Source organism: Corylus avellana, chromosome ca3 (assembly GCF_901000735.1).
Source record: "Corylus avellana chromosome ca3, CavTom2PMs-1.0".
NCBI classification, from domain to species: domain Eukaryota; kingdom Viridiplantae; phylum Streptophyta; class Magnoliopsida; order Fagales; family Betulaceae; genus Corylus; species Corylus avellana.
The window spans coordinates 36462407-36478218 of NC_081543.1; the positions used below are offsets into that span (position 1 = coordinate 36462407).

The 15812-nt window shown below is 33.7% G+C and overlaps 1 protein-coding gene across 2 annotated transcripts; it reads right to left on the reverse strand.

The window, feature by feature from the left end:
• Nucleotides 1–84: 84 nt before the first annotated feature.
• LOC132175002 (autophagy-related protein 18f) lies at nt 85–7468 on the reverse strand. Of its 2 annotated transcripts, none has more exons than XM_059586791.1 (8): nt 6885–7468; nt 3576–4040; nt 3062–3493; nt 2484–2720; nt 1590–2399; nt 1330–1496; nt 548–913; nt 85–339 (listed from the first exon to the last, which is right to left on the reverse strand). In XM_059586791.1, exons 1-7 carry the CDS (start codon nt 7158–7160, stop codon nt 550–552), a joined length of 2751 nt encoding a protein of 916 aa, XP_059442774.1. In that variant the 5' UTR covers nt 7161–7468; the 3' UTR covers nt 85–339; nt 548–549. The 2 variants fall into 2 exon arrangements, with proteins under 2 accessions (XP_059442774.1, XP_059442775.1); XM_059586792.1 differs by having other exon boundaries at nt 85–380.
• Nucleotides 7469–15812: the final 8344 nt, after the last annotated feature.

A 15812-nucleotide genomic window follows, 5' to 3' on the forward strand; every position in this document is an offset into this window, starting at 1 on the left:
AAGATATTGTATAAGCAAAGCCACACAAAATATTAATCTACAACAATCAATTACTCTTGAGCATTTCGCCTCAACAAAATGGGAAGAGAGATAGGAGAATAAATTTGAATTAATAGAATAAAGAAAGAGAGAGAGAGTTATTACATGATGCTATTATTTACATATCATAACTGATTATTGAAAATATATTGTACGTTTTATTTACAAAAGTCAACAGTAGATGAAACCCCAACAGCATAGTATTCACAATTCTGCATCACACTATTTTCTAAATTTCCACCCACTATATTAAAACTGTTAATGATTACCCCACAGGAGAATGAAAGAATATCTGCACACCTGAGGAGAAAAAAGGGAATATAATGTTAACACAGTCAAAGCTGCAAACAAACAAACAAAAAAAGAAAGAGTTAGGGACATTAATCCAAATATGACCAAATAAAAATACAAAAAGAATTCAGAATGAAGCACAATATTTGCAAATGCACTACACTCATGAAATGCTGATTGATTTCTTAACCTCTCCCCACCTCTCAAAGAAACATACCTCTAATCAAACTCACCACCTTCATCTTCAAAATGATTCTCCATTTTCAGGCCTGCCTTGTTACTATTTACAAACTTGAGTTGAGCCTCCATTTTTAAGCTCTCTCTATTATTTACAATCTCAAGCCGAGCTTTTGTTTTTGGGCTGTCATTATTATATACAAAGCCCTTGGTTTCTACTGGCATTTGAGAACCATCAGATTCAGTTTCTTCAATGCCATTGTGAAATTCTACCACTGGAGCACCACCATCAGTCATAGAGTCAAGAGAGCCAGAGCTGCTCCCACCTGAAAGCCTCCTGTTAGCAGAATGCCCAGACCTCTGATGCTGAAGTTGCCCATTGATATTGCTACCTAGAGCAGGGATCCTGAATGACAAGGGAAATAGTACTTCACAATAAGACCCTCACTATTGTGCACAAAAAAAAAACTATATACAAGGGAAACAGCAAGAGTCATTACAGATGCACATTAAGCAAAACATATAATTTTATTTGATTGATAGGCTGCAAACCCATCCAGTAGATGTTAGACCCACGAACTCAAACTCCATCCATTCTGATAAGAGGAAGTGGTACTATTTAAGCCACAGCTAGTAGACATCAAACAAAACATATAATCAACAAATATCAAGCTCTATCTAAGATAAGTGTTCTTCAGTAAATAAAAGGAAGAAACAAGTCTCCATACATCCTAAAACATAATGGAAGAAAACACTGTTATTTAAGTAACAGTTGCATCTCCAGAAATAAGTAAAATAAATGGACTCAAAAACTTAGTTCACCTTGTTTGTTGTATTTTGGGAATCGGAAGATAGTCAAAAACTGGAACCAAGCCCCTTGACCTTGCTTCAATCATGCGAGTTGGAATTCTTTCGATTTCAATTTCCCCCCAAGCAGCATTTGTTTCATCCATATTCGTGGCTTCCACCGTCATTGACTGAAAGTATATCTGAAAGCAAATGTACAAGAACAAGGGACATTTCAAATATCAAAGAAAATGCATGCATAAGACATATTTCATTCCAGCAGAACAAATATATACCTCAGGTTTTGCCCACAACGGAGTCCGTGCTTGATGCATCTGTAGTTCAGCTTCTGAGATATATAAATGATGTTTCTCCTCAGGACTGATCTTTGCTTTCATGAATGTACCTCCAGCTTCAGGATAGATGCTATTTCCCTTTTTCACTCCTTTAGGATATATTTTATTGCTGTCTGAATTTCCATTCTCACCATATATGTCAATATTATCTTCTCTCTCTCTTCGGTTTTGTTTCTGACAGATATTCCACTTCTGGATAGCCTCAACAACTAATCTTGCGTCACATTCTGGAGCTGAATCAGGAGCAGTGCTTAATCCAGACACCAGAACTGTTGGATCTAGAAAATTCGATGTTCGCAATACATATTGTATCATACAACCAGAAGGAGAAAAGACCAAAAGGTGATACTTTGCCTTCAAAGAGTTGCAATCCGCATATAAAGCATTGCCTCTACAATTGTGGAAAGATGAAGCGATAGCCCCAGAAAGGGAACTCATCCTGCCTGTCGCAGCAGCTGCAGCACCACTTACAGTGCCTCTCCATCCATTATTTCCATTCCTTATTCTGCTAACGACGGAAAGTGTAACTGGAGGACCAGCTGCACAAAGGCTCTGTTGATTAGGTGGCCAACGAACCACTGCCTTAGTCATAACACCTAAACCACCATTTTTGGTGGTAAAATTAGCATCAGAAGACTGAAAGTTTACTGACCCTCCAAGAGGATTTATAGCAAAGAGATGGCTTGTCCCCCTTGATGAACTAATCATAATCCAGTTGCTGTCGTCACTGAAACTGATATCCTGTATGACCTGAAACAATTACCCAAAAAACTAAGTGCTCACTAATAACAACATATTCAAGAAGGAATCTTTAAACAATTATCCAACACTTACTGCATTTGTGAAACCACGTTGCAGCCTGTAAAGATGCACATAAGATGCACCAGTGTCACAAGCAGAAGAGCTTCCCGGGGGTCCAGGCATTACTTTGAAAACATTTATGTTGTGTCCCTGGACCGAAGCGGTAACTAAAAGGGTGCCGCTAGAGTCAAAGCATAATGCTGAAATAGGACTCTTGTGTGCCCTGAACTGGGCAATAACAAGTTTGCTGACAATATCTTTGACAATGACCTGATAAACAAAAGAAAACAATAGTTAATGAGAGAAAAATACATGAGATATCAAAAAGATCGAGCCAGTATGACTTAATAAATAACTTCATTAGTAAATATCACAACAGCATGATCTTGCATCGAATACGTTTCTACCAATCTCAGTAGCAGGGAACTCATGACTCAAAATAAATTTTAATGCTTCATATGATAGTGAAACATAATGACATTTATTGTGCAATATAACGCATTGACCTATGCAAAGAAGCAAAATCCAAGTAAAAGTATATAAACTCTGATCAAACTTGCAAAAGTAAGGCATCAGTAACAAGTAAAAGCGGACTTGAGAAAAGCATGTACCATTCCAACATTTTCTGCTTCCGTTAAATTGACATTAACAGTCCCATTGCCTTTCCAGCCATGATTCCCCGATTGCAGTGAAGTATTACCATCAGGTAGAAGCTCAGAGTAGTACCTGGAGAGCTTCTTATACCCCATGTCTCCTAGGTTCACAATCCCAGTAGCAAGTTGCTTGCTTGATTCTTTCGCATAGTGAGCCACCATGCTCCCATTTGAAGGAAAACCAGGAAAGCTTGCAGAAGGCATTAAATCTTGTGGACTGACCCGCCCCGAATTTGAGACTACAACTGGACTACCACTATAAGCAAGCCATCGGGGACCCACCGCAAGAGGTCCATATCCTATGCCTCCGGAACCAGGATACCCGGTAACTATTGGATTTGTAAGAATGATATATTCCCTCTCTAAAGTTGTGGCATCAAAGCAGTGTATCTGCAATTTATTACATTTAATTAGTCACCCTTCGATTCAGCAGAAGAAAAGGGTGCTTGGTAAGTACATGAGCAAAATATACCTGAGCTGCTTGAGAAATAGCGACAACTCGGGAACTGCACCTTACAGAGTAAACAACTGATCTGAACTTTAGCACGTGAACATAAGACTCTGATCTCAAGGAATAAAATCGAACAGCAGTAGGCAAAAAACTGTCATTCACTGGATCATGACCGTTTGAGATGCTCCCATTGCAAGAAGTGGCTGAACCATCCTGAATATTGCTACCTATGGGAAGGGACCCATCAGCACAAACTACCAGCAGTGGATGGCTGTCTGCAAACTTGCCTTGCGATCTCTTTGATGCTATTGGTTTTGGCAGCATTTGCATAAATGAAACAGGACCGTCATGTCTGGAAACTAGGTCACGGACATTATCGGCATCCTCAACATCCCAAACCTGGAAACCAGACCGGTAAGCTAGCAGGAGAACTTGCCGAATTACATCCCCCTCATCCTCTAACTTGTCAAACCCGGCCCAGTTCACCTATATATTGTTTACATGAAAAATATGAAACCAGTTAGCTCCAGTTGTCGCTCTTACTGTAAAAAAGCCAAAAAACCAATTATGGGAGGAGTCATTTGTATTGAAACTGCATGATTAACACCTTCACCCAAATATGTAAACATACGAGAAAGACAATAAAAAAGAAGTTAGAGAAGCATGAATATTCCACATCTATGCAAGATAACATTCAACCATATAATGAACAATATTTGTCAACCACGCCGTGAAATTATAAGAAATAAAATATTGGGCCAAAAATTTCCAACCAAATAGCTATACGTAATTTAAACATTTTTATGATAAGTATAATTTAAACAAAAAATAAACCAAAACAACTATTATATAGCATAATAACACCTCACTCACTCAGCAGGTCCAGATTCAAGTACATCTGGCCTCATGTAATTATGTTGTTAGGTGCAAAGTCTTGTAATTTATACAACTAACTACATGAGCATTTCAAATTATTTTTTCCCAGTCCTGTATAAAACAAGTCTCCATTAATGGGCTTCTATAAATGTTTTCCTTTGATTTATGATAACATGATATAATTTGCCCCCCACAGGATCTTTTATTAACTATTTTGTGAAGTCTCCATCAGACCAAATAGGAACAATATAAATCATCTCCTTCTATAAATACTTTAAAGCAACTCCAGCACTTCATGACCAAGTTTCCTTTTTTAATGAATAATAATTTATTTAAAGAAAAAAGCAAAGCCCTCGTACACGAAAAGTATACAAGTGACCAAGTTTCCTTTGTAAAAGTTGAAATATGCATATTTAATTGCACCCAACTTCCAGGAAGGTAGCAAGTCATGAGTACCTGTCCTCATTAAAAAGGCCTCATTGTGTTTCGATGCAAGTCATTTCTAGCAAAAAAAAAAATCCATTTCAAATGGCAAAATAATTAAACAATCTGATTAAGGTCTAAGTCATGGTGGCCCAAACTGATTAGAAACTTTCTTTCACAATGTTAGGTAATGTTCAATGTTGCCTTAAAGAAAAAAAATAAGGTTACAATCCTTTCCACCCAAATCAGTACCGCATAATAAGCAGGAAAGGTGACACAAAATGTTGTTATAGATTAAATTCCCCAGTTCCCATGAACCAAACCAAGCCCACAGGCCATCCCAGCACTGAAAACCAATAAATGTGAAATAAAACATTTAGCTTCAAATAAACTCATTACGGATTTGTTAGATGCTTCTTTACCCAGCAAGAATTTTCTTGCTATTTAAACTAACCTTCAATAATATCACAACAAAAGCTCCAAAGACAAGCACATAAGCTAACATCAACATAATGCAGACTAGAATAAGTATTAAATGTAAAATGGCAGCTGTAACCAATTAAAAAACAACTCAATCCCTCTTGTTGACGCCACTCAAATGGTTTCCAACCGTGCCAAGAGGGAGCGCGGCTATAATCATTGCTAGCATAACTCGTTACTCATATAGGGACAAGTTGTCAGGCCAACCAGCAAAAGCTAACTTCGTCTAACTCTTACGTAGCTAAACAAACCAATCCTTGAAAAGAGCTGGCAAGTACTTAGCTGATGTCAAATATAAATCCATAGGATGAGAACACACAGCATGACCTCACACGCACTGGACAAAATCCTAAATTACACGGCTAAGAACCCAATGGGTCCTCAAGTATCGAGTCCAAAACACATGTATCAATTATAAAACTACACGGCTAACAGTTTCTATACCATCCAACCATTAAAGAAGAGTATCAAGCCGCTATAGTAGGTCATCAATAACTAATTTGAACTACCGTTAACCCCAAAAGAAGCCAACTTTTATGCAGTCAAAACACGTAAAAAAGCCTCCAACACAATCCAACATACTAAATTATCCACTACAACCCACTTGGAAAGATCAACGTTCTTCACAATAAGTGGGTCGTCAAAGCATCATACTTAATGCTACAAATAAAGCTTCATGCAAAATAATTTCACCCACAATTATCAATCTCCCAGCCATTTGCAGCTGTAACTTTTTTCATCCAGTGTACTAACTTAGGGTGCGTTTGGGATTGTGATTTCGCAAGAATAATCTGCGTTTTTAAAAGACATCGCAAGACATAAGGCGTTTAGCATTGCGATTTAAAAAGCACTTAATCTAAAATAGGGAAGAAAAAAATATCTGATTTCTATAAGCAGGCTAGGGGTTGCTTATTTGAAAAGGCGCAAATTTAAACCAAAATCACGATTTTGCATAACAAATATTTGATAAAATATATTTTTTTAGCATGTTTTACTAAATTCCTTTACGATGTCAAAAAGTAGCGATTTCAAAAACGCAATTTTTAAAATCGTACTTATTGAAACCGTAATCCCAAACGGACCCTTATACAGGTCCACTTGAATACGGCAGTATCCTTATCACAAATAAAACTTACTCATATCAAAACTCAATTCATAACAGAAACGCTTTGTATTTCCATGGTCAAAGTAATGCATCAAGTTGGGAATACCCATAAACTGAAAACAGTGGATAACTCCGATTCTCCACCACTCTTCTATATTCTATCAGAATATTAAACTAAACCTGCATTCATTTAATGGCTTCCCCAATTAAAAGGTTAAGTAGTTTTCTCTCCACAAAGGGCGCAATATGCAATGAAATCATCCCAAAACAAACATAGAAACACTCATTGCACATACACCAAAAATGATCTACAACATTTATACATTTAAACTCCCTTAAAGATTCCATTTTGCATAACATTCCTATTGGGAAAAGCTAAAAATTTCGCATATTTCTTAAATAGACAGTAACTGAATTAAAACAAACAAACCCATCACACCTCATACCTGATCATGGCTGGCATCATCATCCCTATCCACAATCGACGACGCCACCGATGCTGCTGACCGTGCCACCGTTGATGCCCCAGACGACACGATCCTCAGGTAGCTGGAAATGGCACGAAACGAGCTCGGAATAAAGCCGTTGGGCCGCCCCGCCCTCGGCACACCACCCTGCTGTTGTTTCTGGCCATCATTCCTCATTCCAAGAACCAAAGAGAGCAAAATAGCGAATACCCAGAACACCAAAATCGCTGATTCTTCGATGTCGCCCTTAATCATAACCCCAGGCTGTTTCTGTTTTCTCTTCTAAGCCAAAACCAAGAAACAAAAAAACAGCCCCAATTCATTACCTCAGGCTACAAGTGTCTCCATCCCCTCCTCTCACCCCGATTAAAAGCATTCAATCCAAATTCAGAAACACCCAAAAGTGCACAACCAACACCAACAAATGAAAACAAAAACCGCTTTGATTTCTAGTGACGTTTGCACCTCCAATTCTATATTTGAAAAAACAACGAAAACATTGAAAGTGCTTTGAGAAAACACAGTCCAAGGATTTGTCCTCAATACCCACAAACCCAAAACCAAAGCAGAATTTTAAAAAAAAAAAAAAATTACAGCTTTATGGTTTTTTTTTTTTCCTAAACAATAACAGCAATCTTCGTGGCTAATAACAATAAAATAATCAAAAAACCTCAAACAAACAAACAAAAAAAGAAAGAAAGAATTTGCTTGAATTGGGAAAGGGGAAAAAAAAAAAAAGGACTGCAAAATCAAATTATGGCACAGGATTGGAGGAAAGATGTTTAGGGTCTTGGAACCAAAAACCGCCGAGAAATCGTCAGAGAACTGGGCGAGATCAGAGGAGAGAGAAACCAAGTTTAGAGAGAGAAAGAGGGTATTTGGATAATGGAAGAGAGAAGATGGGGAAATAAGAGAGTAAGAGTATTTTGTTTTGGGAGATAAAAAGACCCTCCGTCTACGTCTCTGTCTCTCTAAAATTCAAGTTTTCTCTTTCTTTTTCTTTTTGTCAAAGTTTTTGCTTAAGGAATTGGGTTCCTTCTCTTCTCTCTTCTCTCGTAGTTGAACCTACAAAAAAACAACCTCAAAAAACCTCCCACGCACGTCTTGTCCCGTCTCTCAACGCTGTCAAACAGTTTTTTCACTTGCTCTCGCCTCTACTCACTCCAAAACCCAGAAACCAAAATTTACAAAAACAAAATAAATTAAGATAAATAAAAATAATAAAAATAAATAAAATAAAAAAATAAAAAATAAAAAAACAAAAAATAAAAAACGAGTGAGATTATTAGATTATCACGAGTACGTAGTTTTTGTTTGCTAATTAATGTGTAACGTCGTATTCTTGTGGATAAAGGAAGATATTGATAGAGTAGACTTTAAACTGTCTGGTTTAAAAGGTTTGTTATTATCACGAAGGATTATGATTTAAATACTCAAATTAAGAAAAAGATTAATTATTTGCTTCGTTTTAACATTACTTATTAGGCCAATGACTTGCAACTGATCTCATATATTTGACCACAAGTAGAGGGGGAAAAAAACTTTTCTTACCGAGCAAAATCAGTATTAAGTGTTAAAAATAAGTCATGTTTTATAATTTACTAACATACGTGATCGTTAAAGAGTCACCGGAGTAATGGTATATATCCACCCCTATTCTGTTATGTTGATGTGGCATTGCCAATTTAGCATTAAAAAAAAAATTATATTAAGAAGGGTTGATTTATAGTGGATTGATGATGTTACGTCATCGTAGTAACATATGAGTGAAGGGTAACTCAATCGGTTTGAGATTACTCCTCATGAAACAGAAGTTACTAATTCGAATCTTCTTTCCCCTTTTCCTCCCTTTGTGTGGACATGTCAAAAAAAATAGCATATGCGTAGATTTGGGGGCCTTGGGGCAAAACTATAATTTTATGAGGGGTAACAAAACTATGGGTCCGTTTGGAAATGCGTTTTTAAACCAAATTGTAATTTTGGAGTGTTTAGGATTACGATTTTAAAAACACAAATTTTAAAATTGTAAAAAAATCTACGATTTCTATAAGCTGACTAGGGGTGTTTATTTGAAAATGTGTGAATTTAAACCAAAATCACGATTTGGCTTAAAACAATATTTGGCGCAATATTTACGTATTTGGCCATTAAACCACAACTATATGTTAATGTTGTTCAAACACTTAATTGATAAAAATTAAAAAATAAAAAATAAAAAGTAAAATAAAAATAAAAAAATAAAAAGAATACTTCTTAACTTGTTTTGCCAAACAACTGTGCGATTTTAAGAAGTAACGATTTCAAAAACACAATTTTAAAAAACGCAATTTTTAAAATCGCACCTATTAAAATCGCACTCCCAAACCGGCACTAAATAAAATATAAAAACTTAGGGTAAAAATTAATTTTGGAGGTCCATTTCAATTTTTTATGACATTGTTTAAATTTTGAGGTGGCCTAGGACCCCCAAGGGTAGGGTTAGTGGGATACTGATATGGTATATATAGCATTACTCAAATATAATGAATATAAAAAATATATGAGGCTCAGTTTGTTAAAAAATTTATTTTTTATTCTCAAAACAAAAATATTAATATGAAAACTCAAAAACAAAACGCTCATAAAAATATAAAAATTTACGTTACTTCATAACATTTTTCCAAATAAAAAACAAAATTAAAAAAAATATATATATCCATAAAACACATTAAAAAAAACAAACCATCAATCTTTCCCCTTGTTCTTCTTATTATATTAGGTATTTGACGCCATCAAGTACATGCATACACCCATGTGTCTTGTTTAGGGATTTTTGTTGTATTTGAATGTTTTTTGTTTTTGACCAAGAGCAAATTTAAAGCTCATGACATTTTCTCTCTATATAATAGAAAATATCAAACTTGGAGTACACCTATTCCTCTCATTTATTAGTATCTTGTCGTGCCATGTGAGTGATTAAAAGAGGTTGTTCAATGGCATCGTCAGAGAGTTGCCCTTCATAGCCGTCTGTCTAGTTGATTTTTTTTTTTTTTTTTTCCTTCTTTCTTTTTAGAGCACTTATAGCAATTTTATTAATTTAATTTTATAAATTTAAATAACAAAACTATTTTTAGCTTTTTATTTTATTTTTTGAGATTTTTCTTATATTTAAGAAAAAAATTAGGGATAATTAGTAGGGGTGGGCAGATTAACCGGTTACCGATTACCGGCCGTGTACCTGTTTCGACCGAACCGATATTAATCGTAACCGATATACCGATATCCTTATCGGTTAAATTTTTTATACCGGTATGCTTATCGGTTTGGTTCGGTCCGGTTAGAAATTTCATATCGATTAACCGTTTAACCGATATAAACCGTGAAGTAAGGATGCCAAAACAACATAGTTTTTGGATTATATATATACCTATGTAATCTTATCTTAATTTGGGTTTGGGTAGATTTGATTTTTTTTTTTAGTGATTGCATTGGATGAGATTTATTTGCCTTTGGTTAAAGCATTTTTCATTAACTAGTTTTGTTAGTCTAATTAGCATTCATTATGTTAATTAGTCTATTTGCTTTGGAAAAATGTATTTTATAATATAAAAAAAAATTGTGGTGGATTAATATAAAAAAATTCAATTTTTAGCCCCAAAAACAAATATTTAGGTTCCAACAAAAAGTATTTGGGCCATAAAACAACTCATTTTTAATAAGTTATTTTAGCCCAGCAAAAAGTATTTGGGCTCTCAAAAGTAAAAAAAACTCATTTTTGGTCCAACAAAATAAATCAATATAAATCTCACGGTTTAACCGAACCATTTAACCGTGTACTGTTATAACCGATAATTTCGGTTAAAATTCTTATTGGTTTGATATCGGTTAATAAACCGTTTAACCGAAAATTATCGGTTAATAACCGATAAGAGCCAAAACCGGACCGTTTTGACCGATACCCAGGCCTAATAATTAGCTTTTGTGGCTTTTCCCTCCATGAATTACTGCGTCTTGGCATTTTTCTCACATAAACCACTAACTATGACACCTAATCCCATCAAACTACCATCTCATGATAAAAAGCCCACTTCCGTCAGTCAAATGGGTTAAAATTGACGGTCAACGGTCATGTTCAAATCATGTGTCATTTTAAATTTTTTTCTTTCACCTTTGCCCTCACTTCAGACCGAGAAAATGATGCTTATACCCTCTTAAACCCTAATCCAACACATGAAAACAATTTAAAATGAGGACAAAAGTAAAAGAAAACAAATTTAAAATGGCACATGACTTGCACATGAACGTTGACCGTCAATTTTAATTCCTTTGACCGACATAATTTGACTTTTTGTCATAAGATGGTAGTTTGATGGGGTCAGGTATCATAATTAGTAGTTCATGAAGTGCTATAGTTTATGCAGGCAAAAGATAATTACCCCAAAAATTTATAAAAAAACTGGTTTGAGCGCTGGGAGCAAATGGGAAGTCTGTTTGAAGGAAAGCATTATGATGTAGACAAGTTTAGGCAGAAAGTCATAAATATTAGTAGCTTTTGTTAACAGCCACTCGTTGGAGGGACGAAGATTTTCTCACTCAGGTTTTACGAAAAAAGAGTTTGGTGTCCGTGTTTCTTAGTTGATTTTAGATTTGTGTTGAAACTCTGTAATGTTTCTTTATTTCGAAAAAACAAATTAATTAGGTAAATAAATAAATAAAATTTGAGGTATTATTTCTTCGAGTTTGACGGAGGAATAATTGACTTTCCTGCTGGGATAGAAGTAGAATCCGATGGAGTTTGCACGGCTTGCTGTTTAAGCCATGTTTTCTTGTTCATCAAGATTAATTATAAAGCAGACGATATATGTTAATGTTATATATATCCCGAGAATTTACTAGTTTTTAACTTTTGGATCAAGGGGGTCAAGATTCTCTCTGTTTCAAAGAGGATAGAGGCCAAAATTTTATTTTATGTTATTATGTAAAATAAAATTTTAATTATATAATATTTTTTCTTCATTTTACTTGAAATGAAGGAAATCATTAGGAGTGTTAAAGCGATTATAACCGGCGGTTATTGACTATAACTACAACCGTTTTGGGCGGTTATCGATTTTTAATAACCGCCTAGGCGGTTAGCAAATATTCAATCTAATAACCAGTAATTTTATAACTGTTTTTTTATATGGGTTTTGGGGTTTTTTAAGTGTTTTAGGCTTATTTTAAACATTTTGAGCCAAGGTTTTCCTCCAAAATGATGTCGTATTGGTGTTTAACACCAAAAGTACGTCGTTTTGAATATTATATTTTATTTCTTACTAATATAAAATATTTATATTATTATATATAAGGATAGGCGGTTATAAAATATAAAATATTTATATTAACCGTTTTTTCCTACTCCTAAAACTGTTAACCGCAACCGTCATAAGCAATTAGTGATTTTTAATAACGGCCCCGTTTGAAGACCCCTTGAAATCAAATTCAGATGGGAAAGTCATTTGATTCAAATAAGTTTCAATAACTCTTTAATGGTTTTAATGCAATTTTATTAATCTTATTCATTTTTCTCATTTAGTTTACTTTGATCACACAACTGTAAAATGATTTTTGAATGATCATTTTTTATTCAATTTGTAAAGACCGGATAACCAAACAAATTCGGGTGGATAAATATTTAGGTCACGTTCTGTATACGGAATCATCATTCTTATTATTATGAATATAAGAAGTTAGAATAGAATGGCCATTCATATTCTTTAATTTGATGACAACAAATTATTCACTCATTGAAATTAATCAAAATTTATAAAATACTCAAAAGTTATAAACAAAAATAATAATAATTGGAAAATGCAAAATAAATACCGCGACCACCCCAAGCCATGGGGGTAGTCTTGCATTGCCAAGGACTTGAGTGGTGCGTGACCATCCCCGATGTTCTATCTGGGTGGCTGACCATCTATATAAAATTTTGATTTGAAATTTTGTTGGGTTTTTTTTTTTTTCTTCTTTTTCTCTTTTAAGGGTTACAAAAAAATGGTTTTTAAAAAAATCCTTGGCTTTTTGCAAAACCTATTTTATTCAAGGAATAGTGGAAAATGGCTATTCCAAGTCCTAGTGTGCAACCAAAGAAAAGAATACTCATTGCATTCTAAGGGTTATTCTGCATATCAAACGTGGCCCAAGTGTTAGAGCGTTCACGTCTGATTAACTATCGTTCCATTTTATCTAAAATGTGAATACAACTCCTTGAATTTTCCCACATCAATTTGTGCATATTTAATCTAAAGAGAGAGATAGTATACCTACATCTCACCCTATTTCAAAGTGGCAATGTCCATTCGTCGTTATTAAAAGAAACAAAAAAAAATCTAAAGGATGATGAACATTATCATATCAGTCCAATTAGATAAGGGTCTAGTATATAGAATTTGCTAAAAACAACAATTTCATGTCATTCTCATCCCACTACAACTAATGTGGTATGCTCATCAACCTTTGAATTTTATTTATTTATTTATTTTTTAACAATAGCTGATGGGCACATGGGCCCAGTAGAATGGGAGTGAGGGTTTTTATTTTTTATTTTTAAATTCTAGTTATATATATAATTCATGACTTTCGTGAATTTTAGGCCCTCATACTTTTTTATTTACTACAATGGACTTTAAAACACTTAGAAATATTTGTTGAACATGATAAAACATCAAATTAAATTATTATTTTTATGAGCGCAAATGAATAAATTATTTAGAATAAAGCGAGTAAGTTGACTTTATGACCGTCCTCGAAGTTTTGAAGTGCACATTTCCCTTCTAAAAAAAAACAAAACAAAACATTTCTCGAAGAAAAAAGATAAAGAACTCCACTAAATTATGATCTTCGGAATGCATAATATATTAATAATGCCTTGAAATTGAAATAAAATAGAAAACATTGTGGGAAATAATTAATGCCTCTTTTGGCTTAAATTCTTACTATTAAGAAAAAAGTATACTTTATCTCATCAAAGTTTAGGACGGTTTGCAATTCGACTTCTAAAGTTTCAATTTTTTACAATTCGATCAATATTATCCAAAAATTTTCATATTACCCTTTTTTTTTTTTTTATAAAACAAACAAATTTGGGGGTGCAAAAATAGCCAGATGGCCAAAGGAGTGGCTACGGCCACACCGAATTTTTTTAATTTTTTATAAAAAATAAAAAATTATGGGCAATATAGAAAGTTTTTGATACAATTGGTCAAATTGCAAAAATTTGAAACTTTGGGAGGGTGGATTGCCAAAATTAAAACTTTGGAGGTCGAATTGCAAATCGCCACAAACTTTAGGGGTGTAAAATATAATTTTCCCTGCTATTAATTTCATTGCAAACTTAAATAGAAAACATGCCACCCTAAATGTAGCTGCCAATGATATATAACAAATGATTAACATATCTAGAACTATAAATAGCATGATTCGGGTAATTAATTTGGTGAGGATAGCCTAGCATAATTGATCATCCTATATTCTATAAGAGCAATAGCAATAGCACCCAATGGTCCCTTTCAACAATTTTTGTGCCTTCTTCATTGCTTTCCAAATTTGGAAGCATACCTTTTTTTTTCACCTTCCATTTTCACGACCAAACAAATTCATTACCAAATCAAAAGAAACAAATCCAAGCTCCTCATCATCAATCATTTGGGGGCAGTGCAAATCTTCTCCATCTTCCTTTCTCCACATGCCATGTTCTCATCATGTGATGGATGGATGCATGCAACAAACTCTGTCCTTGACTTGTTTTGTGAATCTGGCCTCTGAGACGGATATAAATTTGCTACAAATTGGTTTGTACCTAATTTATATAAACTTATTTAATAAAGTGACATGTGTCCCATAACTATTAAAAAAGTATGTGAAACGCACGTGTTACTAAAAAAACATGTCACTTTATTATATGAGTTTGTATAAATTAACTACAAACCAATTTGTAACAAATTTTTGTCCTTCCGAGACATATATATATATATATATATAGGCATGGGGCAGTTTGGGTTAGCTACACCAAAGCAACAAAGTTAGGTAGATAAGCATTGAGGTCAAGGATCATGCACAAATTATTTGAAACCCTTTAAATTATTTTAGCCCACCTTGACACCTCCACTCTATTCTAAAAGTCAATGGTTATAATCCCTATGGGTGCTCTTAATCTGTCATTAGAAAATAATTATTGTTTGACAACAACAAGAACAATAATTTCAGGATGTAACCAAAGTACAAGTTCTTTAAACATGTAAAAATTACATGTTATTAAAAAAATATTTGATTATCACATGTTATTTTTTTAGAGGTTGGTTGTAAAAGTCTTCGTTTTTATCAACACCAAACAATGCTAGCTCTTCCATACGGCCATGATCATATGATAAGAAAGGTTTTCTCACGACTCTCCGGTATACATTTTGTACAATAAAAGATTACAAACTTACGTATTCTTGCTTAATTAAATTATAATATTTGAAATGCTAAAAATTATATTTTTATTTTATAACTATTATACAATATTGATGCAATAATATCAATCAACTTTTGAATCAATAATTTTTTAAAAAATAAAAACTGATTGAAACCACTATGTTAACATATTTTTATAATTATGGAATAAAAATATAATTCTTAAGCATTTATATACTTGAAAATAATACATATTTTATTTTCAAATTTTTTTTTTAAAAAAAAATCACTTTTTGAAAATTATCAATAAACAATTCTCAAATATAAAACACTTTTTCAAATATAGACCATAAAAATAAAAACACTTCTTACCTTTATATCATATTAAAACACTATTTCAAATCAAAATAAAATAAAAAATACTTGACAAAATTATTATCCAAACATATCTTCAAGTGTATGTGATTTTTTGTTGTTGGATTTTTTATAATC

What these genes read in the sequence shown, in the direction of transcription:
- LOC132175002 (XM_059586791.1), bottom strand. Translation starts at nt 7,160, where the DNA reads ATGATTAAGGGCGACATCGAAGAATCAGCGATTTTGGTGTTCTGGGTA. An exon ending in CGTTGTGGGCAAAACCTGAG is followed by an intron (nt 1,497 to 1,589) that starts GTATATATTTGT and finishes ATTTGCTTTCAG; the next exon opens with ATATACTTTCAGTCAATGAC. An exon ending in CCCAAAATACAACAAACAAG is followed by an intron (nt 914 to 1,329) that starts GTGAACTAAGTT and finishes CTTGTCATTCAG; the next exon opens with GATCCCTGCTCTAGGTAGCA.